Source organism: Macadamia integrifolia, chromosome 5 (genome assembly GCF_013358625.1).
Source record: "Macadamia integrifolia cultivar HAES 741 chromosome 5, SCU_Mint_v3, whole genome shotgun sequence".
NCBI lineage: Eukaryota > Viridiplantae > Streptophyta > Magnoliopsida > Proteales > Proteaceae > Macadamia > Macadamia integrifolia.
Genome location: NC_056561.1, coordinates 32,344,020 through 32,368,859, shown reverse-complemented (window position 1 = coordinate 32,368,859; position 24,840 = coordinate 32,344,020). Strand labels below are relative to the sequence as shown.

At 37.5% G+C, this 24,840-nt stretch overlaps 4 protein-coding genes across 14 annotated transcripts in view; 3 read left to right on the top strand and 1 right to left on the bottom strand.

Annotated features, from left to right (window-relative positions):
* The window catches only part of LOC122079880 (histidinol dehydrogenase, chloroplastic), a 9,645-nt gene extending 7,846 nt beyond the window's left edge, over positions 1–1,799 (top strand). For all 3 annotated transcript variants that reach the window (XM_042646644.1, XM_042646642.1, XM_042646643.1), the window contains 2 exons: positions 356–446; positions 1,029–1,799. In XM_042646644.1, coding sequence (XP_042502578.1) covers positions 356–446; positions 1,029–1,303 — 366 coding nt within the window. In that variant the 3' untranslated portion in view covers positions 1,304–1,799. The remainder of the gene's footprint in view (positions 1–355; positions 447–1,028) is intronic.
* Positions 1,800–3,707: 1,908 nt separating this feature from the next.
* Positions 3,708–6,286, bottom strand: LOC122078021. The gene is made up of 3 exons (XM_042643897.1): positions 6,200–6,286; positions 4,956–4,964; positions 3,708–4,806 (listed from the first exon to the last, which is right to left on the bottom strand). The coding sequence occupies exons 1-3, from the start codon at positions 6,284–6,286 to the stop codon at positions 3,796–3,798; spliced, it is 1,107 nt and encodes a 368-aa protein (XP_042499831.1). The 3' UTR covers positions 3,708–3,795.
* An 838-nt stretch (positions 6,287–7,124) lies between these two features.
* Positions 7,125–18,005, top strand: LOC122079596. Of its 9 annotated transcripts, none has more exons than XM_042646193.1 (9): positions 7,125–7,280; positions 7,394–7,478; positions 9,739–9,837; positions 10,705–10,816; positions 10,964–11,014; positions 11,205–11,256; positions 13,621–13,679; positions 16,517–16,562; positions 17,601–18,005. In XM_042646193.1, the coding sequence occupies exons 4-9, from the start codon at positions 10,751–10,753 to the stop codon at positions 17,723–17,725; spliced, it is 399 nt and encodes a 132-aa protein (XP_042502127.1). In that variant the 5' UTR covers positions 7,125–7,280; positions 7,394–7,478; positions 9,739–9,837; positions 10,705–10,750; the 3' UTR covers positions 17,726–18,005. The 9 variants fall into 9 exon arrangements, with proteins under 9 accessions (XP_042502127.1, XP_042502125.1, XP_042502130.1 ...); XM_042646191.1 differs by having other exon boundaries at positions 9,736–9,837; XM_042646192.1 differs by having other exon boundaries at positions 7,133–7,316.
* Positions 18,006–23,417: 5,412 nt separating this feature from the next.
* LOC122077774 lies at positions 23,418–24,512 on the top strand. Its single transcript, XM_042643644.1, has 2 exons — positions 23,418–23,720; positions 23,839–24,512. The coding sequence occupies exon 2, from the start codon at positions 23,893–23,895 to the stop codon at positions 24,376–24,378; it is 486 nt and encodes a 161-aa protein (XP_042499578.1). The 5' UTR covers positions 23,418–23,720; positions 23,839–23,892; the 3' UTR covers positions 24,379–24,512.
* The last annotated feature ends 328 nt before the right edge of the window (positions 24,513–24,840 follow it).

Genomic DNA, 24,840 nt, shown 5'->3' with positions numbered 1-24,840 from the left:
CCCCCCCCCCCAAAAAAAAAAAAAATACTTGTGATAATTTTGAAAATTCTGTGAATTGGTGATCTTAGGCCTCTTGGGGGAAGAAAATAAACCTTTCTTGACTGAGAAAACTTTGTGCTGAACTATGGCTTGTTGGCTCCTGGATCCCAGCCCAGTTAATTTAAAATTCCTTGCAGGCCACTTTGTTAGCAACTCTAGGATAATCCCTTGAAGTCTCCTACTGCTGGGAGGATTGTAACATTCAAAATCTTGAGTGGACCATTCCATATGAGATTCCTCTATATGCTATTGATGATACAAAGTGAAAGTCCTACTGTTATCTCAGAGTAATTATTTTAGTTCCAATCCTTTTCAGGCTATCTCCTTTTCAAATTTGTATGCACCTGAGCATCTGATCATCAATGTTAAAGACGCAGAAAAGTGGGAGGGGTTCATCCAGAATGCAGGTGAGTTTTTTTGGTGCTTTATTCTTTTTATTTTTCTGTTCCCAGTGCATTTCAGGTATTGCACTTCTCTTTTTGTCACAGTGATGTTATTTTTTTTTTTGTTTCTGGTGAGATCATTTATTTTCATCCTTTTTAAGTACCATTTTTGTTTCTCATGATTTCCTACCGTCTGTGCATTTCATGCAATGCAGAAAGTTAAACCCCCCACCACACCCCGCGCCCCTCCCCAAAACCCCCCCCCCAAAAAAAAAAAAAAAAAAAAAAAAAAAAAAAAAAAAGGGGTCGTAGAATCACCGAGTAATCCGTGTCAGTCAACTTGGGCCGTCAGATGAGGTTGATTTTTGGGCAAGGACTAATCACTTGGAAATCATGGTCCTCATGGTCTGTGTAATTCGAAATCTGTAGCTTGTATGTCAAATATGTTGATTCATTGTCTCCCTTTGATGGCATTGTATTGTTCATGTTTATTATCTACGTTGACATCATCTTCACCATCACTATGTTTTATAGAATCATTGGCTGCACTTGCTTCTCAATTTTTGGTGGTCGTGGAAGAGATTTAACTGTGAGTGGCCTTTGCAGGTTCTGTGTTTTTAGGGCAGTGGACTCCAGAGAGTGTTGGAGACTATGCAAGCGGGACAAACCATGTTCTTCCGACATATGGGTATGCACGGATGTATGGTGGGGTGTGTCTCGATTCCTTCCTCAAGTACATGACAGTGCAATCATTAACAGAGGAAGGGCTGAGGAAACTTGGTCCGTATGTGGCAAAGATGGCAGAAGTTGAAGGACTGGAAGCCCACAAGAGAGCTGTAACCCTTAGGCTCCAAGACATTGAAGTAAGTCTCCCAGTTTGAGATAGTGTCTACTCTCAAGCATCCTCTGCTAAAGCCTAGCGACCAATGGGAGATTGCTTGTACTAGAAACACTTCGAAAGGGCCATGGCTGAAATTTATAAAGCTAATCAGCAGAAGAGCTTGATTCTCTATCAGAAAAAAACAATATCTTAGCAAGGGATTTACAAAGTTCATGTATTGAATGGATTTCCTTTTTATTAAAGTTGATGGTCCATTGTGAGTCTGATAGTATATGGTCCTTCATCTCCTCAAACTATGATGCTTTACCTAGACTTCCATTGCCATAATTATAATCATCTAAGGAGATTGAGGTTCAGTTAAGATATCAAGATCATCCAGTATGAGTAATCATTGATATAGAACTCTTGAATGGGTCTCAATGATTTGAGTTCCTTGAATTCATAGCAATGGGTTCATGTTGTATGAATTGTTTTTGTCTAGGAAGTTTTTGTCATGGTTTTAATGCTTCAATAACTATTATTGTTCCATTTTATTATCCCATGCTTTTCTTCTTTAATGTAGACATTATCCCCACTGATGCAATGAACAATTGCAGATTAGCGCATTTGACACAACCAACCTGCCTCTGTTTCGCAGCAGTAATTCTGTGACCTCTCCATTTCAGTGAATTGTTGAATGATCAGGCCACTAGACACCCTTAGAATGCCTATGGGGAGTTCTGTTTCTCAAGTACATGTTTGTTGCCAGCCACCATAAGCAAGGATGGATAGCATCACTATTGCTGCACGCCATGGAAACACTGCTGATCGTTTCAGTAGTGGTTCACACGGAGCTTGTAAATTGAATTTACCTGGAAAAGCTCTTCAGCTTGCAACCTATCCATTGCTTATAGGGAAATAAACCATTTACCATGTTATGTTACAAGAATGTCCAAGAAAAAGGGAATATGATGGGCCTTATAAATCCAAGGTTTCCTCTATCTAAAGATCAATGATGTGGTTATTAGTTTTTATTGTTCCAAGCCAATTGGGATATAATGACTTCATGAACCTCTTCAAGTCATTGGTATCTTAATACCCAAACTTTCCATTTCCAAAGTAGAGATGCATTTCTCAACCTAGCCCACATAGCCTGTTGGAACTGGAAAGTAAAGGGGCTGCTGGATACAGGCAAGTGTGCCGAACCCAAGTGCCTATTGGTTGAAGAACAGTACCTGATTGTGCGGCTTTCACGCCTGCACCTGTGCCAATAGGAGAGCAAGTATGGATATCCACTCAGGGTGGCAGGGACGTCATTTCATAGAAAATAGTGTAATAAAGCATCAATTCTGTTATGATTCATTCATAACCATAATTAGATGAATTTGAATCATTAAAAAAAAAAGAAAAATGTAGAGCTTCAGAAAAAAATGATCCTAATAGACAATCTACTTCTCTAGGGTTAACCCCATTTTGAAGCTCTTCAATGTCCCCATTACACCAACATTTGTCTTTCCAAGCTCTTAAAAAAATGTTGGTTGCCTCCAAAAGTCCAATGTCATATAATGAGATTACACATGTAGAAAGTCCTTCAATATTTGCTTGACCAAGCCCTTAAATTTGGACATATAAAATAAAATATTCCTGGGTCCCCAACCCAACTTTGGAGTATAAATAAACTAAAAGCTATTAAATATCAGGAGCTGTCCTTAATCTTTTAAGGGTACACACATTATTATATGTGATGGAGGAGTGGACCCATGTACTGGTGATGCAGGTTGGGCATCAGTGTTGCTGTATAAAATAATGAAAACAGAGTAAAAGTTGGGTTGCCTGCTTCTCTCTCTCTCTAAAGCACACAAGAAAGCTTGAAAAGTAATTTGTGGTAAAACACCAAGAATGTTTTGGAACATTGAGGTGGTGTGAGTCTAGTTTTAGTTGTGTAGATTAAGAATCATCGAAATAACACATGAAGCAAATGCCCCTACTTATAGGATGATCTAACAGGCCTTCGCGCGCACTAGAGCCACATCTCCCATTGAAAACACTTCCCCTTCAATTATTTACCCACTCATGTAATGACAAAACCCATGTATGCCCATGCACCCCTTGTAGTCAGATTTTTTTTTTTTTTTTTTCGATTTGTTTTGCCACCTAACAAAATCAGCTTAGAATGAAAATTGACATATTGACAGTGGACCTTAGGGTCAACCTGTCCACAAAATTTGAACCCTACAAGATCTACCATGCGGTGGATATTCGATATAAAATATGTTTTTTTATTGTCATCATGATATGATAAGACCCTTAATCTAAACTAATTTCGTTTCACCACTACATTTGCACTTCACTTTCTCTCTCTCAATTTTTTACTTCCTTCCTTTAAGGCCTAAGGGGATGTAGACCAGTTGTACATCCTAGTGAAAAAAATTGAAAATTTGCAATGAGCACCAAAAGACAGCAAGGAGCAATGGAACAGTAAATAACTAACTTAACTGTCAAATACCTCACATTTTGAGGCCTTATGACCTATATAAATCACGAGCATTAAGCTTAAAATTTCCTCCTCGCTGTATTTGATGGCCGCAAACAGCCACCAGGGAGGAGAAATCTGAATCTATCTGCATTTTCTATAAGGTAAGCAGGAAGTTGAACAGCTGAAGTTGATCTTTGGATTGGACCCAACTTCCTAATCAACTCTTGGAAGCTGTATTCTTCTGGTAACATATCAAACAGATCATCTCCTCTACATATAATCCTCTGGATTCTCTTTGGATTAAGAAATTCTCGCTGCCGAACTCGATCTGCATGACTATATGCAGTCATTTTAAACACAAATTCTTGAATATATCTGAAACAAAAGCTACAATGCCATCCAGCATCAGATAACATAAGATCAGTTCTTCGGTAATGGCCATAGTAGGTCCAGGGACTATATATATGAGCTGTAGCTCTCCAACTACTGAAATCCACAAGGAATTCAAAGGAATACAAGTAATGCCTGAGCTCAAGATGCATTACTGGAGGGATTTCTTCACACCATTGCAGAAGCTTCATAGTGTTTGCACTTGGGATCTCATCAGTGTCTGACATTATAAGGAGATCTCCATTGGAGATCCCTGATTTATGTATCAACCCATTTATGGATCCACGTTGCTGTGACTCAAGATTAAATGGGTTTTCATGGGAGCCTGGTTTTAAGATCTGGCCTGGGAATACACCATGAACAATCTTCCCCTCTGCAAATCCAAAACGGGATCGATTCTCTTCGAAGAACAGAGGTTTAGGGATGCCTGTGAAGGTGGTTTTTGATTCAAGAATGATGAATCGAGATACGTAAGGCATTAATTCTTGCCACCGGATCTCAAGGAAGTCGAGCTCATTACTAAAGATGACAGCATCAAAGATGCGGCGAGGTTGGGAGCGGAGAGACCAGCCATGGAGGTTGCAGAGTTGGTGCAATGAGATATTCTCGGCATAGTAATGGGGGAGGCGGGTGAATGGGGAAGGGGGCTTGTCCCATAGAGGGCGAGTTAGGTACCCAATTGTCTGCCATTGTTTATGCTAATGAACAATGCAGTAATGAAGATGATGAGGAAGAAGAGAAGCTTTGGGAGGGCTCTGCCAGTGGCAAAGCGTTGTGGTCGTCGGAATATGGCCATGGGAGAGGGGAATAAGATCATAAACAGCTCCTGGTGACATGATCAAGCTACATTGATCATCTGCAAGAGAACATACAAGTTAAAAAGACGAAATTCAACTTGAATTGAATGTATGATTTTGTTCACAATGAGTATGGATATTAGTTTACTTCTAAAAGAGTTTCAAAATGATTGAAAATTTTAATTATAGGTGACGCAGTTTTTAAGATTTATTACCGAATATAATCTATTGGTTTTATATTTTCAAGCTTGGTAGGACCTGCTTGAGTTTTGAGGCCTAACTCCCTTCATTTAGGTCCGTCTAAAAACGAGTGTGCTTGCCATTTTTTGTATTGTATTTTTTCGTCTTTCTTTATACAATATATTTACCTTAAAAAAAAAATACCCTTATTTTTGGGACTAATTTTGATTCAACCGAAGAATTATTTTATAAAAGTATCATGAGGAGGGTAGTCTTAAGTTCAACTCCCACTAAGCACACCTTGGATCACTCAGTGTTTAGTGCTTTTCACTGCTTTCAGTGAAAGTTGAATGATTCTTATTTAACCCTAGTATGACCCGATTCATGCGATTATAAGGTCAGTATAGACCTACAAGACTAGTTAGGTTGAAGGTCTAGATACATGTCGTTAGCCCCAAAAGAAAAAAAAAAAAAGAGAGGAGGGTAGGAGAAAAGTGTTGTGTAAAAGTGAACTCTCTAAATGACACCTCAATAGGTATATTTAGAACTTGTAACCATGTTTCGATTGTCTATTATCTTATTCTTAAGAGTTTTTTACATAATAATAATAATAAAACTTTAAGTCAAGAGTAAATTTTTTTTTCCAAAATAATTTTATAATTATTTTATTATTAAAAATACTGTATTTATCTTTGCACATTTTTCATCTCCATATGTGAAATGATAGAATTTGCCCTCAATGATTTTTTTTTTTTTTTTTTTAAGGGTAAAACAATAAAGTTAACAAATATTTGATAGCTTAAGGGGTCAATAAGAAAATCCCTTTAACAAGGAAACCAAACCACACAATTGAGTCAATGACAAGACTCTTCTAATTAGCCGGTCTAAGAGTGACAATGGACCAGCTTGAGTTGATATCGCCAAATCATTTTGGGTTTGGTCCGGTTAAATCAAGTGGGGACTTAACAAAGGAACCAGAGACCAAAGAACTGAATTCTATCCACATCGAGATAAAAGATCCCAATCCAACAGTTTTTTACACAGGAGAAACGTTTTCTTCTCTGATCGGAGTTACCCTCCCGGAGGACACGAGGAAGAGAAAAAAGCTTAAAACCTTAGAAAACAGAGACACCTTCGATCTCAGAGAAACAATAAACCCATTAAAAATCCAATCTTTCCCTTTAAAAGAGCAAAAATTCATCTATGCGATCTATAATTCAACTACAGGAAAAAAAAAGGATAACAGTAATTGCAGATCGAACGGAAAGAATATAAAAAAAGCAATCTTTCAAACTCACCTCAGACTAAATTGGAATCCCTCGAGCGATTTCCGTTTAATTTCAAAGTCCAAAGTGTGATTTCTTCAAACCCAGAAAGGAAGCATGGTTGGTTATCTCCTGCAATAAGACCGAGAGGAAAAAGGAGGGTCAGAGACACAGAGGGCTCAGCAGCCTCAGCCGCTCAGGAAATTTGCTGATAATTAGGAAATAATTTTTTAATGGGGTTTGATAACACTTTGGGAGAATGTTTATGGGGTTCTTCCTGATACGGCCAAATTGACTGTCTAATAGGGAAAGGACACACGTCGCCCATCTGGACACGTGTCACCCACCTGATAGAGGCTGCCAGGACTTTACCACGTCAACCGCGTGAAGAGAATATCCCCCACGAAAGGGTAGGACGTATCAAAATAGGACTCTAAAAGGAAAGGAGGTAAACTCAAGGAAGACTCCTACTAAGAAAGGGAAAACCGTAAACCCTAAGAGCTACATAAGAAGGCTTGGAAGAAAGGGAAAGATAAGCATTACGACCCACACCATTACTCCCATAACAAAAACTATGTGGCTGATCCCTAACTTGAGCGTTGGAGTACTAACCCTGGGCAAAGCTCTAGTCCTCCGCCGTTTGTGTTTGTGCAGGATCACTCATATAGACTTTCGGCAGCAACACTTCTATTATGTGGGAATGCAAATAGAATATAAATGTGTTTGGCATCTCCGGTCCATTTTTGTATTCCCTCATAATGAACCAATAAAAAACAGAATGACTTAAGAGTATATTACAAGAATACAAAAAAACGTTACTTTTCTATCATTCTGCATCCTCAAAAGAATAAAAACCCTCCACAACCCCGCAAACCCCATTACTGCAACTCCCGATCAAAAATCCCCAAATCCGCCGCTTCCCTGCAACAGGTTCTCTCTCTCTCGGTCGACGCTTCCCTGCAACAGGTTCTCTCTCTCCCTCTCTCTCCCTCTCTCTCTCTCTCTCTCTCTGTTTGAAAAGTAGTTCTGCCTCCCTGCAACAGGTATTGTCTCTCACAAGAACCATAAAACTGGTTTCAAGCTCAAGATCGTGACTCAAAGGGGCTTTCAAGGGTTCTCCTGCAACAGGTATTGTCTCTCTCTCTCTCTCGCTCTCTCACAATCTCGCTCTCTCTCTCTCTCTCTCTCTCTCTCTGTCGCTCTTTCTTCCTGCTATCTTGTTCAATCCCAAATAAAAATTAAAAAAAAAAAGGTGGGGATTTGCCTTTTTTTTTCTTTCTGGGTTTTAGCCATTGATGATCTGGTTTGTTGCTTGAAGAGAAGATCAATTTTTTCATCTTTATATTCTAAGTAATTAATAGAGGTAAATTGCAGTGATTTTTTCATCAATGCTCTGGTTTGTTGCCATTGATGCTTTGAGCATTTCTTCTTTTCTTGATATAGGTTTCTTATTTCACTCTCGTTTCTTGCTTGGATTTTGGGACATCTGTAAATTGCAGTGATTTGGGAGATTTTATTGCTCTGATATTGCGATTTTTGTGAAGTCTGAAAATGAAAATGTGTTTGCTAAATTTTTTATTTATTTCTGGTTATGGTGATCTCTGTTCTTGACTGCTCAAGTTTCGTAATTGCTTACTTTGATCGTGATGGGTTTCTGAAAAATACCCATTTGAGCATATTTCATCATTCTCATCTTTGATCAAGGTATGAATCAAGAAAAGAACTCATACAGTGATTTTATCCAACTAATGCGGTCATAAGTACAGATGAGACATTTGCTTTCTAGATAACATTCTATTCAACTTATTTTTTTCACAATGTGTTCTTCTGATTTGGTTCTTTGTAATTAGTTGGGGATAAAATGTAGTTCTAATGCCCAACTTAAGATTCTTATTTATTTATCTGTTAAATTTTATCATCAGCAAAGATTGTCCATTTATATTACTGTGGCAAGGAAGAAAAATTTCAGTGCTTAATGAGATTGATATTTTGGATGAAGGTTGGTTGTGTAAATTTCAGTGCTTAATGAGATTGATATTTTGGAGCTAGAAGAGGGCTTTTATTAGGATTAGAGATTTAGAGTATTCTATTTTGATGGGCAGCTAGGAAGATCAATTTGAAGTTCTTGAGTTTGATGTAAACAAATACTAGAAAATTCTCGTTTCTTTCTTTCTTTGTTTGGAATCATCAGATTTTATGCTTTAGCATGTATTGCACACATTTTCTTCTATTCAAGAATTCTTAGTTAAGCATGCATTCTTTTTAACTTTGAAGCAAGTTCTGTGGGTAGGTCTCATAGTTACTTGTAAATTTTGTTTATGTAATAAAATTTCAAGACACCTATTTGCAGCTATGATTTTTATTTTGTAATTCCTATAAACTTGAATAGTAGACTTTTGTTTTTTTATTAAGATAAATGTGGAAACTCTTTATGCTTATATTTTATTATTTCCTTTAAGTAATAGTATTTTAAAAGATAATTTCATAAACAAATTATTTCCTTATTTAAGTTAAATTTGACCATAATAGCATGTTTGTAATTATTGATTTCATTGTTCAAAAGTGAATTTTCATTATTGTCCTTTAAGGAATAGAAGTGTTTGTCAAACGCTGTTTCAGTTCTTTTCTTGTTCTAAGGACATTTCTGAAATAGTTTTACCAAACGCTATTTCTATTCCGCTAGAGTGTTTTCATAGCATGGAATCGAAAAAGAACACTTCTGTAAAAGAACACTCTCCAGGAATAGAAGTGTTATCAAACGGCCCCTAAAGTTCCTTTTTATGTTGGCATCAATCTCTGACCCAAAAAAAACAAAAAAAAAAGATTGATCCATTAAGATTAGCTATTCCAAACTTTTATTTCCAGACTTAGAGAGAGAAAAGTGTCGAATTGGGCTCGGTTTCTTAAAACCCTAACCCAATCCTAGGTCCTCAAAATTCAATCCAAGCCCAGCCTAGCCCTGTCAAGTTCATACCTTAGGGCTAGGTTGGGTTGACCTTGGCTTCTGCAATGGTTGGATTAACTTTGATTGACCTGTTTTTGTCATTCACATCTTATACATTAAAAAATTATAGAAAAATGAAATGCCAATAGGAGCCCAATCTAACCTTGACATAGGACTGGGGGTTTTCAACCCTAATTCACCCTCTAAAAAAACTTGGCCCAAGTCCTATTCGGATTGTTAGGGCCAAACTTTCACCCCTAGGCCTTGTAGGCCCTCAGAAGGGAATCTAGTGCATCTCCTTAGGTTTGGTGCCAACTTGGGCCTAGATGTTGGACCCAATCAGGGCCCAATTCACTTGCAGCTAGATTGGGGTTTTTAGTATGGGCCGGGTTTTTCATTGTGAGGCCCAATTCACTCTTGGGCTTCTATTTCCCTGTAAAGAAGGATTTCTGCTATTACGTAATCATTCGCACTTTCCAACGGAGGCGAGTCGCTCTTCGGCTACCACCAGTAATCACCGCAGCAGCGATGTCTGAGTTTTAGGTATGTTCTCCAATCTCCATTACTACCAGATTCAACTTCATTGTTTTTCCCTTATTCGATTAGGGATCATCGTCTTTGTGGTGAGAGATTTCATGGGCAGTTAGGGTTCAATTAATTGTGAAGTGGTATTTCTGGATTTGTTGATGTTGTTGCTGTTGTGGTGGTGGTGTTGTGGTTGTGTGGTTTTGGCTCATTCATGGAGGCACAACCAAGCCCTGAAACCAAAAAATCACTAATGTAGTTCTGGTGTTGTTGAAAGAGGTCAGATGGTAGAGGAAATAGATCAATTTCATTGGTTTTTACTGGATGCATTTCATGCTAGCTGGGTGATTCTTTATTTTTAGTTACTATGGTTATAGTTAGTAGTACACTGGTTTTTAATGGATGCATTTCATGCTAGCTAGGCGCCAGGGTTTGTCTTCTCAATCTTCTGAAAAAGTTTGTCCTAAATGTTATAGGGTTCAAAAGAAAAAACTCTTTACCTTTTTCAATCAATCCTCTTAAAACCTCATCTTCTCCCCATTTTTTCCCACCTTAAAAGCCATATGGAAAAATATCAGTATGACTTTTTATAATGTTTTCAAAACTTCATGAGATGCCATAACTTTTTGGGGATCCCTACTCACGATGCAAGGAAGCTAACTGGAGGGATCACCTCGTTGTTTGTACTTTTAAATTATAACCAAACTTGTTCTTTTGAGAAGGGAAATATCTAATTACATAACTGCCCTAACCATTTGACAAAGGGAGCTTTTTTTCATGGAGCCCAAAGGTCTAAGACATAAACTGCTGGCATCCCTAATTTAAGAAATTCATTTCCATGAAAGTTCCCAGTTTATGCTGCTTAATAGTCAAGTGCTTTCGTAGCTTCCGGCAAAGTGGAGAGAGAGGCTTCAAGGTTTATGTATTGGTTATGGGTGATTCAAACAATCCTCGTTTTAGATGCCCTCACTGTGCTGGTCCTCTTTCCAAAGAAATGGTAATTCGTGATCCATCTTAATCTTATATCTGCTTTGTCTAATTTCCATGACTATCTGAAATAATCTCTCTTTGAAAAATTTCCATGTTAGTGGATTATTAGTTTGATGTTTTTCTCAATTAGTTATGTTTTTCCGATTCGTCTCAGGAAACCAGCAATTGGACTGTTCCACCGCTTGTCAGGGATAGCTTTTCCATGGTTGGTGGTTTTATTTTTAATCCTATCACCCCCCCCCCCTTTTATTTGTAGTTGGGTCTTGAAGATATTATGAAATATCTAAGCCTTTTATCTGCACCCTCTTTTGATTGATGGGTTGCAATGGTTCTGTTCTCTTGATTACTTTTCTGTTTGTTTCGTTCCTAAAGTTTCCTCCTTTGCTATGATTTAGATTGGTTCTGCTGTTGGTGGCACAACAAGTGCATTCTATGGGTTTAATCATGGTACGTGAATTGCCCTGGATGTTCTTTGCACTGTTTAATTTGACTATTTCTGTTTGTAACTTTATTTGTTCGCTTATTTGCCTACTATTATTATTATTTTTTTTTTTGTCACTTTTTTTTTAATTTTTTATTGAATGTTTATATTCAACTAGAATTGTGATTGATATCAATTAAGCCAACTATAAAATTTCTGATTAATACTAATAAGTATGGTTTGATCTGATAGTAACGAAATCTTAAGTAACCAATGTCTTAAATTACTAATGATGTTGCTTTCTGGAGTTTTATATGGTTATATTTTCTCTCCCTTTATAAAGGGGTGCCTCTTTTGGCATACAGAAGATGAGTGATCATGTCAAGGTAGATCACATAGGACCTAACCCTAGGTAGGTCTGAAAATTGGGGCTGAAATAGGAGAAAATTGAAGAGACACAAACCATAGATGAGTCTTAAAGTTGGGGTGAAGGTATCAGTAATATCCCCAGACTATACTCCAAATTTGGTTGAATTCCTCCAAGTAGTTAGGAAACCATTCGCTTTCCAGAGAAGGACATTGATTAGGGTTTCCCAGAATCACAGGTTCAGAGGAGAAATCCTGTGGTTATAAGAGGAAGGCCCAGATGAGGCTGTAAAGCTGAGGAGTGAAGACTCCTCTAGGGGGCTAGAACAAAACCCTAAAAGGGCTAATTGATTGGACAGGTTATGGAGATCTGATGTTTTACCCCACTCTCCAAGAAGCCCAATTTCTGCTGTATCGAGTAGGAGAATCTGGACTGTCTTCCAATCAAGCTGCTGCTGGTCCTTTAGGGCTTCAAATGACTTATTGAATCACTCAATCACTCACTCAAATAGGACAAAGCAGAAAATAAAAGAAAGGGAAGTAGGTGAGAAGAGATTGTAGAAAAAAGGGGGGGGGGTAATGGCTATCTCAGCCTGGGTCTCTCACCCTCAATTCTCTCATTTGATGAACAAACCTCTCTCAGCTCTAGGAGTAAGCATTGCTCAATAGTCACAAATAAACTTCATTAATTCTTGTCTAAGTATTACAAATGATCCTGACCTGGTATATAGGGTCTCAAGCTGAATTCAAATAAGAAACTTCTGAATTAGGTAACTTCTGAAAAATAGAAAATAAGACTTAGAGACTAATCTTTCCGAAACTAAACTACTTGATAACCAAGAAAACATAGAAATAGAAACTACTATTAGTCCAATATCTCCTAACAATGGAAACTAACATGCCATCTAAGACAACCAAAAAGGAAACAAATCCTAGGTCTACTCTTGCTGAAATTGATGGGCAGACCTTGAGCTCTTCTGTTCTTCTTTCTTCCAAATCTGATGGGACAGCTGTATGCTTCTAGGAGGACCATATGGGCACCAGCAATGTTCACGGGTACTGTTCACTCATGAACAATATTTTCTGTTCATCCTCTTCTTCTTCATGCTTTGATCTACATCAAGTGAATATTTAGAAATTATTTTAGGAAAGTGAGACCATGAGGATGGTGACTATGGCAACTATGGTAAACACTGAAAACTGTGTCAACTGTGTCGTTCGGAAATCCTTAAAAATTGTATATAGTGTTATTGTTCCTGTGTTGAGCTGCTGGAATGAAGCTGGTACATTGGACTTCTGAGCTGAGACTTTGACTTTATTTTGCACATTTCCTGTGCTCAACTAGATATGATCCCTGTGGAAGATGCCAGTAATACAGATCTAAAATCCAAATATCCAATGCTGTGATGGGAAATGAATCATATTTTTTGACTGCACCCATTATGAGTGATAGATGTCGCACCTTTTTCTTAAATTTTATCAGTGAATTCTTTTGGGTATTTCCTTATATATCATTTAGCATCTGTGGTTAAGCATCTGGGCATTGCTCAGAGAGCTAAATCTTGAACATGTGTCTCATTTATGGGAAAAATATATGGCCAACGGTGAAGTGTTCCTGCCAAGGATTTTGCTTAGGAAGAAACCATTGTTATCATAAAATTTATAAATCGGATCCATATATTGCTTTGAAGCTTTCATATAAACATTTGCATATCAAAATTAATATGGGGAATATGCATAGTTACAGTCATTTGATAATGCAGATTTCTTCCTAAGTAATCTTTTAGCTTTTAGGTAGTTCCCATTCAATGATGAGGCCTAATCCTATGTTCATCTAAGATGCTTCCTATATATGTGCCTATAATTTCTTGTTACCCTATACTTAATATTTCCCTCAAATATTTGATGTTGATTAACTTTCTTGAGCAATTTATTGACTTGCTTCATCTGCTCTTGTAGACAAATGGAAAACAACGGGATTTATACATTATTTACGTCAACTTACTGTCTATTTTTATTTGCAGCAATGCCAGTTGTTCAAAGATGTGTAAAAGGGCCTATGTGGTTGCATTTCCTCATTGGTGTGAGTATACTGCTAACATTGTTTTGCTTGGATTCTAAAAGATATTTAGACATTTTCCATTTCATATTAATGCTGGGCCGGTGGGCCCAAATAGATTTGAACCTGGTTGACTGAGAATTTAAGCATACCAGTGGCAATATTGTAATTTCTGGCGCACTTTAAAACCCTATTAGAGTAAAATAGCCGAATGGGGACAGATCTGGAATTAATTCCAAAGAGAACTCAATTTTGGAAATTAATTTGGTGTTCCTTACAAAAAGTGGCAAAATTGTAATTATTGGAAACCAAGCTAATAAATTGAAAACAAGTGAATGGAGAACGTGAGCTGAGGGAGGGGTATTTTGGGAAAGATGGGGAAGCTGAAACTTAGGTAATAACTAGGTAAAGGGAAGGGCAATAGAGGAAAAAGGGGTTAAATTATTAAATAGGGTAAACAACCCACGATTCTGTTTTGGGGTTGTCTTCAACCTCTGGACAAAACTCAGAGGCGCTGGTTCTAAGGGGAAAATCTCAGCAAGCAAGCCTTCCTCTGATCTGAAATCTGGGGTAAAGCTTCGTAATCTCCAGGTCTCTTGAGATCAACTGAGCACATCTCCAAACTCCAAGCATTACTCGGCCAAGTTGATGTTGAAACAAATCTGGCGCTAATTGGGATTTCAGCCTTTGTTCCCTCACCACAGGGAAGGGTTTCAGCCTAAGAGCTCAAGGGTTTGAATCGTCTAGGGCCAACCTTCCTTCGGTCCAAATCTTAGGGTTTAATCTGTTGGAAATAATGTTTCAACAAAGCTTTATTTTGGATCTGGTAATATCGCTCAAAACAGGGTATGGAAAGAAAAACAGACAATAATAAGGTTGAAGAAAGAGAATGGAAGAAATAAAGTGAGAATGAGATTGATATCGCAGGGAAGAAGAGGGCAGGGGAGGTGATCGCACAAGTGGAGTTTGCATAGATTAAAAGAGAAGGGCAGGGGAAGAATCTCACAGATGAAGGAAGGAGAGGAAGAGAGGGTGTGGGGGAAGTCTCACAGAAGAAGGAAGAAAGGGGGGGAGATAGAGAGGTCGCTTGGAAGAAGGAGAAGGAGGGGGGGGGGAAAGAAGACAGCAACGCAGGGGGGGTTCCAATCAATTCATTCTTCATTAATCAACTAACTCATTCCTTGGGTTACATGCCTTACTTATATTAAATCAAAATAAAACTTTTAAGATTGAAATAGAAAATCTTAATTGCTTCCTAAATTGAAGTCTAATAAAATAGAAACACAATAAAACTAAAAATTAGAAATTTTTACTTACCTAATAGTTACCCCAAAATAACCTAAAATAAAATATAGCAAATATTCTCAAATAAAATAAAATCCTAGAATATTCTATTAATCTTGAACCCAAATTAGTAACTTGGAACCCAAATTAGATCTGGGTTTTGGTCTAGGTTCTGGAGCGGGTTTGGGTCTATCCATCGGAGCGCTGCTGCGTCAAATATACTAGTGTGTCTTCTTGGCCTTTGGTTCTTTGATGTGTAATATATATTGATATATGATCGCATTTGGTTGAGATGCAGAAGTACAAACCAACAACCACTAACAACATCATCTATCTGAAACAGTTGCCTACTAGGCGAAAAAGAATTTAAATACAGAAAAATTCTAACCCCACAAGTCAGCCAGAGATGATACCTTGGCAGAACCCTTGGGTTTCATATATAAGTAGGAGCCCTCAAATTTGTACTTTATTTCTTGATCAATCTTTCTCCACATGGGAGTTTTTGGGGTGGGGGGGGGGCACATAGCAATGTGCGATGACTATGTTTCATTTCTATTATGACATGAAGCTCAAATACCTGACTTCCTTGGCTGAAGACTATCATTAGCCAGACCAGATGGGAAATACCGCAGACATTCACATGACCAGAATAAATGCTCTCGTAATTTAAAAGAAATATTACACAAGTTGGTTAAAATCACCCAAAACAGAAGACTAGATATTTCATCCCTAAACATTTTGCCTCCCCTTTTTTCCTTTACTATTTTCTGGTCATGTGTGAATTGCAATTTTATTAAATATGACAATATGTGCTTACTAGAAGGACCGGAGCAATCCTTCTCTGGAATATAGTGATCCACAGCTGAATCACCTGTCCATGGTCACAACCCAACAGCAAAGACCAACAAATGCCGTATGCATTTTTGCAGTAATGATAATAGAACAGAAAAGAAAATAACAATTAGGAAAATAAAATGGATGAATATGAAAACTTTTTTATGCTATTGTTTGACTGGACAGAAAATCAGAGTGAAAATTTTGAAAATGCTGAACTATGAGAAGCGCATAGGCATAGCACATCTTCATGGAGTTCCACTAGATTTTATTTCAAAATATTTGTAAATTTGTGAGGAAACTGGAAACATAATTATCAAATATAAAAAAATGTGGTGGAACAATTTTTTTTGTAAAAACTAATCAGATTTTGTTGACGACCAAACACACTAAATATGCTATTTGGTTTTCCAATTTTATTACTTAAATTTCTGCTGAAGCTAATCAACAGTCATTTCAGAGTCTGCAAATTTGGACCTTATTTTATTCCTTTTGTTTCTTAAGTATAACATCAGCTTCTCTAACTATTTTCACTGCTTCCACTTCTACTCTATCTGTGCACTCACATGCTAAGCAGTTAAAATGTAATGCCTTAAATGTCAAACTCAATACGTCAAAAATTTGAAATAGTTAAGACTTTAAACAACTGTTCCATTTTTTGCACCCTAGAAGTTTGTTTAAATTTTTGGGTTTATCTACTTAGTTGTATTGATTCCCAATCTGACATCATCTAATGGACGCAGGCTCCACCTGTAATAGTCTTTTCTTCAGCTTGTGCAGGGTTGGCAGGTCAGAACTCTCTCTCTCTCTCTCTCTGTTCAAATCATTTGTTTGGGTTTCTATCGTCATCTCTAAGTTTCATAGAATCATCCATAAGCTTGATTATTGAGAATTGGTATACCTTTTGAGTACATTTTTTCTTGTTAAGTATAGACCACACTTCCTTTCATTTATTCATATTCCATTTTTTTTTATGAAGGGTTTATGATATTTGGTTAACCTAAATAGGGTTTTATATTTTTCCATTTTGTTCTTTTGATAAATACCTGGATAAGTCATTATCTGACATGAACTCCAAACCCACATTAGTATTACATCTTCCATCTAGTCTATAGGCCTCCCCTTCAGATTTTTGAAATACCATGGTTACTAAATTCAGACTTCAGTTGAATGCTTGAAGATAACTGCATTCAGGTAAATAAAGGTTTCCCATATGCAGTTCTCGTTGTCTGTTTTTTTTTTCCTTTTGCAATATAGCTGCAAGGGATTTGATTTTCTTGTGGTTTTTATCTGTTTTACTTTGAGGGGATATTAACCTATTATATACTTTTATTGCATTTGATGCACATGATCTTTGAAACAAATTGTCTAATCAATGTGCCTAAGCTATCTCACCCAAATCTGGTGCTACTAGATTGTACCTGATTACTCGTTTTCCATTTTACTGCCATCAAAAGAAAAATAGTCATATTCTTTGTTGGGGATCACATTTTGCCAGTATGAAAAAGTGCACCTTATGATATACCCTAATAATTTTAGTAATCCTGATCATTAAAATTTATATATGCAAGTTGAAAAACAATTAATTTTCTTTGAGCATCTGTTATTTGCAGGTGTGTAACGTATCCCCTATGTTTGATCTAAGTTGTTTTCTCAATTTACAATGATCACGTGGATGTCATTTTGTATAGTTTTCGCTTGTTTTGTTGGGGGTGGGGGGAATTATTTTCCCCTTCCTAAAAACTAGGGTGGTTTCATTCTTACAATTCTTGGGCTATTGTCAAGTTGGACGGTAAGGTTTCTTAGCATTAACTTGGAATTTTGCAGGTGGTGCCATTCCAGCTCTAGCGCAACTTCTCTCTTCAGCTTATCATGCTGCAATCTCGTCATCATTGCCTCCATCCACAGCACAGGATGGTAAGATGCATGAATCAAGAACCTCTACTCTGTGATTCATTCTCTTTGTGCAGAGCTTTTCAAGGAATGAATTTCCCCCCAAACCCCCACCCCCAGCCCCACCCCCACCCCCACCCCCACCCCGGCGATGTTAAATGGACCACTTGAGGGTTGTATATTGTAGGAATTTCAACGATGGGTTAAATAAACACTCTTTATCCACCCAAAAAAAAAAAAAATGATTTATTGAGGTACCAAGGTACAGATGGTCCCTGTATTTTTTGGCTTGATAAAAACTCAATCCTTGTTGACTGTGTCAAAGTGAAATTCCTATCAGTACTTGTTCATTGTGGATGACAACTTGGTTCTTCTGTGTATTCCTCTTCACAATGCATACTCATTGACATCTTGGATACAAAGTACGCAGTAACAATAATGAGAAAAATTAACTAAAAGTTTATCTTAAATGTAAATTTTTTCTTCATAACTGCTACCCATATGAAAAGGGATCTCTAATTTTTGAATAATACTTTGCAATTTTTCCCTGGGATGCATCATTTCTACTCCCAAGTCATCAAACATGTTGAATTGATATGGATTCCAATAGTTGATCAGAAATTATGTAGCCAGTCCAGTTAATGGCTTTGGGAATTTATGTGATCCAGAAAACAAATGAATCTTAAATGTTCACACTATGCGACTATGATGCAAGGTCCACAATCAATCTCATTCTTGATGCTTTTGGAGTATTTGAAGGTCATTAACTTTGTATTACTTAAAAGTTCTTACTCTGTAATTATGTTTAATTGCACTAAGATTGTTGCTATATCAATTGCCGTCCTTTTTGTGTGTGGTGTTTTTTTGGTTGGGGGGTGGGGTGGGGTGGGGTGGGGTGGGGTGGGGTGGGGTGGTTGGTGGTATCTTCTTTATCCTGTGGGTACTGAAATAATTGCATTTCGTCTTCTTTATCCATGTAAAACCATGCTTGATTACACGGATAATATTCCTTTTTGAGATAGGTCATGGTGAAAGAAATGCCTCCATTTTCCATTGGTACCCCACAAAGAGAGCCACATCCATGATCTATCATACAGAGGGAGAAAATGTTAGGCAAAAGAAATTCTCCATTGCTTTGAAAAGCAAAAGAAGAAATTAGCTGAGCAATCCAAAAATTGGTTCCATCACTTGAACAAAAACCAAAGGTATCTCAGCTGATATAAGACCTTGGCTAATTGCTACTAGGGATCAGATTCTGCCTTCACCTTATGACATGATACACCTCCTCCTCCCCTTTGCTGTACTTTTACAGTAGACCAATCTCATTGGGCAAGAAAAAAAGGGAAAAATTTGAATGAAGAGAAGAAAATAAGTGGGAGCCAAAGTCTTCCTGTGGCCACCCTCCCGTCTTCTTTTTTTTTTTTTTTTCTGATAGAACCAAAACCTGGCTTCTTTAGACCAATGAATTGCTAGAACAACTCTTCAAAGGAGTGACCCCAAAGGGTATTCGAGTTGGCAAGGGATTTTTACCTCATGTGGTTTTGAGTTTGACTCCTATTTTCTTAAAGTCATTCACATGGGGTGTTTAGTGCTCTTTATTACTTTCAATGAAAGTTAATGATTCTCATTCAATTCCGATATGATTCGATTCATACAATAATTAGTGAGACTGAAAGCTTCAACATCCATTACTGGTAAGAAAAACTCTTTTAGAGTAATTGGTAATACACATCTTAATTGGCTGCGTCTAGCTGTTTCTTGTTCTCTGTTGTTCGTCATGGACAACCTTAGTTGGTGTAAGCATCGTCTTCCACATGCATGTCAGAGAAATAACCTAAACTCTTGTCCTACATGAATGAGGGGAAAGAGAATGATTTCCCCCATTGGAAATGTAGTCTCTTGTTTATTTATTGTTTCTAATAAAAAATTATCGAATTCATCCTTAAACAACTAAACATTTTCTCCTTCTTGGATTCTCTTTGGCTTTCAAAGGGTTCCACCCAAGGTTTTAAAAGCAAGAATTGCTGATGAAATCGTTCTCTACCGATTTTGATTCAAATTAACTTGAAATCTATCTCAATAACTCTAGAATCAGTGATATACCATGGTATGACCAACCAGTAAAGAATCAGCATGTGGATGGATATTATGCTCAAAAGACTCAACCCAACCCTCCCTGTGGAGATTTGACTCCAGAACGGTTCAGATGAACAGACGACTAGAAGATCAGAGGGCCTTACCGAAGACCGTAGTGGTTTGGCTCCACAATAGTTCAGACGACTAGACGATGGATCATTGGACGATCAACCCTCTTTATACACCTCGAGAAGCCTCATACTTGCGGTTTACGTGTCACCAGGATCTGATGGGCGATACTCGTAACCATTCCCAGACCTGACTCAAGGCCAACCACAGCTAAATAGGCCGTTACAATCACGATTACTTAACTATGATATAACCATGATGTAATTGTTAGGATATTGGATTGCTTATGATGAAATCAGCCATCTCAACTAGGGGTGCAAGTTTGGCCCTGATGGCCCAAGCCCTCTCTTGGCCGCCCTGATCCCGAATAAGTACTGATCCAAAATTTTTGGCCCTGAGGTCGGCCCAATTCTGAAATTTTTGATCCTGAGTCAGGGTCAGGGCGGATAAGGGTTGATGTCTTTGGCCCGCCTAGCCCGCCCTGAACCTGACCCTGATTTTTTTACCCTGACTTTTGGCCTTGGTTTTGGCTAGGGCCAACCTTGGTTTTTGCCCCTGATGTTGACCCTGGTTGTGACCCTGATGTTAAACTTGAATTTAGCATAATTTTATATATTGTTTGACATTGAGTTAATGACACCTAATATTTAAATTTTACAAGGACCAGTTAATGAGGAAGAGTGAATATGAAAATGCAATGAAGGATGTTGAAAGAAAATGATCGTTTTCTTTTTCTTTTAAACAAATTTGAGTTCTTTGGATTTTTTGTTTTCTTGGGATGTTCTCCTCTTTGTTTAACATAACAAGGGTTTTGAGATCTTCAAATTGTTTGCCATATTATGATGATCTCTTTGTTTATTATGAAAAATAATTGATTTTTTTTGGATTATTTGCTTTCTTAGGAATGATCTCCTCTTTGTTTACTATAATGGTTGGAGCTATTTGTATTGTTTGAATGTTTGCTTTAGGATGTTCTCCTCATGACAAGTAATTTGTAACTTTGTATTTTTTTATCTCCTCTTTGTTATGAATATTTTTTATCTTTAAGTTATTTCATATTTTGCAAGGTTAGGGTCAGGGTTAGGGTATACCCAACCCTTGATGGCAAAACAAGGTCAGGGTCAGGGTAAGGGTCATCCCGGCCCGACTCTGAAAAATCAAGGCCACTCAGGGCGGGTAAGGGTTGGGCTAAACTTGAAGGGTAGGGCCAGGGTTGAAGTTTTGAGGCCCTGAGTCAGGGTCAGGTTGGGTTTGGGCCCAATTAAGGGGACTCAGGGTTGGGCTAGGGTTTTAAGAAACCCAACCCACCCCGACCCTGTTGCACTCCTAATCTCAGCCCAGATAAGGACAAGATAAGTAAGCAGTTTTGAACCCTCAGAGCTCAGTAGTAGTTTTCCCGTCTCACATATATTTCTAAATTGAGCTTGGAAGAGCCTGCCCTAGAGATCGGCTTCAAGTTAGTTCTTCATTTGTGATCTGCAAGTACCAAAGAGGCAAGGATCTGCAGTAACAATCATCATTTGATCTGAAAACATATTGATTCAAAGGCAATCTTGGCAGGAATATTCTGATTGAAGAACGACTGATTCTAAAGTGAATCATTCGATTCCTAATTTGATTCACCGATTTTTTAAACCATACTTCCACCATCAAAAGGGACAGGAGATTCTCAGATAGGTGAAAAAATGTGAAATGCCATTTCTGGTGTAGGTTCATCTCCTACCTCTTCATTGGGCCCATCGACATGATGGTCCGGAAGTTACTCATGAAAGTGGGCCATGTTTTTGAGATATTGCATAGTGAACAGATTGACTGGATGGCCTATTGGCCCACCATCCTTTTCCCAAGTTCTTTCAAGTAGGTGGAGACGTAGACTGGTGGGTGGAGAGGGCCACATGGTTCCATCATTTCATTAACCTTTTCTCTGGGCCCATTTTGGCCCAGTTTCATGGCATCTTCCCCCATTGCAAACGCCACATGCTTACGTAGACAACCTGACGTATACTTTGTCCATTGCTGATGAATTAGACCAATCTGCCCTTGAAATCCTTAAAATTACAAGCATGCCCTCAAACTTTTCCAAAACCTGATTTGCCCTTCGAATACTCGAAATGTCATGGATGCCCTCAAATATTTCCAAAGCTTAATATTTAAGTGTAAAATGCTTGATGGGAATTCATTCATCTCTTGGGTCTTGACCTTTTCTATGGTCTTGGGGAAATTTTAAGTTTTGAAACCCTGATTTTGAATTCAAGATGGTCAAGTAGTGACCGAGGAATGGAGGGTGATCTTCTATGAAAAAATAATTTTGAAATTTTTCTTTTGGGTGAATAAAAATAATAGAGTACAACGTTGAAGCCAGAAAGGCGAACCTAAGGGGACTTTCCAAACAAAAGTCTATAACAATCAACCAAAGGATAATACATAAAAAACAAAGGAGAGAAACTTTGAAGCAAAGGATTGATGATACATCAAAAGCCAAGATGACAAAATTTATAAGTCTTTGGATGATAAAGTATGATTCTCTGATATATGAACAAATATTAAAGATACTAAATAACTCATCTCTTTCATGTCATGTGTTTTTATAGACTAGAATTAATGAAAGTTTTCACCGAAGGTATTCAAATATATTAATCTTTCAAACTATAATGATGTAATCACTTGAAGGATGAAATTTTCAACCTATCTTCTCGTTTCATGGTGGAAGAATAGAAATTCCATCATCCTAGGATTCTTGTTATATTTGTTTATCATATTAACATATTACCTAAGGATCCAAGTTCCCCTATTATATATGCCCATATTATATATATATATATATATATATAGAGTTCAAGATGCTAAAATATTGTGTTTGACATTCTTGTATTGAAAATGTGAGCAACATTCCTCCCATCCTTTGTGAGGTTAGCAGAACTAATTAAATAATCATGTAATGACGTATTTGAACTTGTGAGGAAAGACTTGGATACAAGTCAACATATCTTCAGTCATATGGAGAGACCACATCACCTATTAAGACCATCCACTACATGTACATGAGCTTGAAAACACCATTGGTGATTTAATCTTGTGCTTAATTATACTCTGATCGATGATAGTGGTGAGGGGATTATTTCTTCACTGAGGATGGATGAAAAAAGAAGGCAAAGAGAATGTCTAGTTGAATCACGAGGGTCACTAACATTTGATAATCTTCAATAAAACAAAAAAATAAGACCAAATTTTCTTTGAACCATAGCCGAGAAGAACGATGGGTATTGTAAATAGAGGTTTAGATATTGATAGCCATTGGCCCATTGATAGTTGTACAATTCTTAAAAAGTTTAGTAATAACTTGCATTAAGTGCTATAAATTTTGCCATGGACAATTAGAAAATGGTCGGTCAAAGGGATTAGGTAAAGGAAATCTCGATTTCTACGTGTCATGGAGAAAAGACAGTTAAGAAAAATGGAGGGCATATTTGGGTCTTAGGATCTGGAGGTGAAGCTCACGCGGAAATATCACAGACCTGAACTTTCTCCAGTAGGGCGGCTCTCTTTCTCTCTCTCTCTCTCTCGCTACAAATAGTAGCGACCATATCTTCATTACACGTCTTGAACTTTCTCCATCAACGTAGAAGAAGGTTATATTTCTACCCTCTAAAGACTCTTTACCCTGGTGGCTTCACCAGAAAAACCAGAAACATGGCTTCCATTTAACAGGAAAACAGTGTCATACGGAGCCCTAATATGCTTTATCCGATGCCTTCTTTGGTACCTCAGAGATTCTAATTTCAATCCTATAGCACCCACTTGCAAGGAAACACAGACACCAATATGGAGTTGTTGAAGAATTAATCTATGGTTCTAAGACTTAACTCCCTCATTTTCTTGTTCTTGTTTATTGAATTTTTGTTTTGTTTGATGGGTTTTTCATTTTAGATTAGTCTTTATGAACTAAGAACTTGTTCTCGTGGTGCAGATTTCATGGTTTTGACTCTTTACAAGATCTTCAAGTTTGGATACCAAAGCTGATATGGTGCAGAAGGAAAGCAGTTATGATTCTGATCAAGCAATCTCCAATTCGCCAGATCTTCGTGTTTTCTGCAACTTAGTTGAGAGAGCACGTAGTCTACAATTTTTAAAGGAGAAGAATCAAGGATTAGAAAATCCACTAAGGAACAACTTCAGTGCATGGCAGCCTTCTTTTGAACCAGAAGACTTCAATTTACCTCCAAAGAGAGGTTCCAAAACCAGAGCTGCTGCGATTGAATCAGGTGGCGGTGGCGGTGGCTGTGGTGGTGGTGGTGGTGAAGGAAAGGAAGAGAAGAGAATGAAGAATGATTTGAAGAGGCCAAGACATCTTTTTGATTTGGCTCTACTTTGTGTTCCTGAGAAAGGGTTGAAGAAAGGAGAGACTAGTAAGGTTCTTCTATATGATCTTAACAAAGAAGCTGAATCATCAGAGGCAGTTATTGGGGGTTTTGGTTTGAATCTTGAACTAGGATTTAAGAAAAGTTAAGAGTGTGATTTAATGACAGTAATTTCTTAGTGTTGTGATCCTTGTAACATTGAATGTAAGGAACTGAAAAGTTGTATGTAGAATGTGGATAGATAACTTAATTATTTTATTTTGCGATGTTATATTCAATAATACAACTTGATGATAGTTGTTTGATGAAGCTTTATGTAGAAAATACTAAAGTGAAAATTCCATATCTTAATGTCAAATGCATGTATTAAAGTATGAAAGTGCTTTTAGAAAGAAGAACCAAACACAGCCTTCAAATCTGGTTTAGGAATAAATACTTTAGATGGTGGATGCTTTCTTCAAGTTCCATGAGTATAGTCATACCACAGTACAATTTGGTAAAGTTAATGTACAACCCACATAGTTTTGCTAATTAAGTTGAATGTACTATTCACAGTTGGGTTAGCTTAGAAATAATTTAATTGAAAACTTTCCTTTCTATGCTACATATTT

What these genes read in the sequence shown, in the direction of transcription:
- LOC122078021 (XM_042643897.1), bottom strand. Translation starts at nt 6,286, where the DNA reads ATGAATTTTTGCTCTTTTAAAGGGAAAGATTGGATTTTTAATGGGTTT.
- LOC122079596 (XM_042646196.1), top strand. Translation starts at nt 10,751, where the DNA reads ATGGGTGATTCAAACAATCCTCGTTTTAGATGCCCTCACTGTGCTGGT. An exon ending in GTCCTCTTTCCAAAGAAATG is followed by an intron (nt 10,817 to 10,963) that starts GTAATTCGTGAT and finishes GATTCGTCTCAG; the next exon opens with GAAACCAGCAATTGGACTGT. An exon ending in GGTTGCATTTCCTCATTGGT is followed by an intron (nt 13,680 to 16,516) that starts GTGAGTATACTG and finishes TAATGGACGCAG; the next exon opens with GCTCCACCTGTAATAGTCTT.
- LOC122077774 (XM_042643644.1), top strand. Translation starts at nt 23,893, where the DNA reads ATGGTGCAGAAGGAAAGCAGTTATGATTCTGATCAAGCAATCTCCAAT.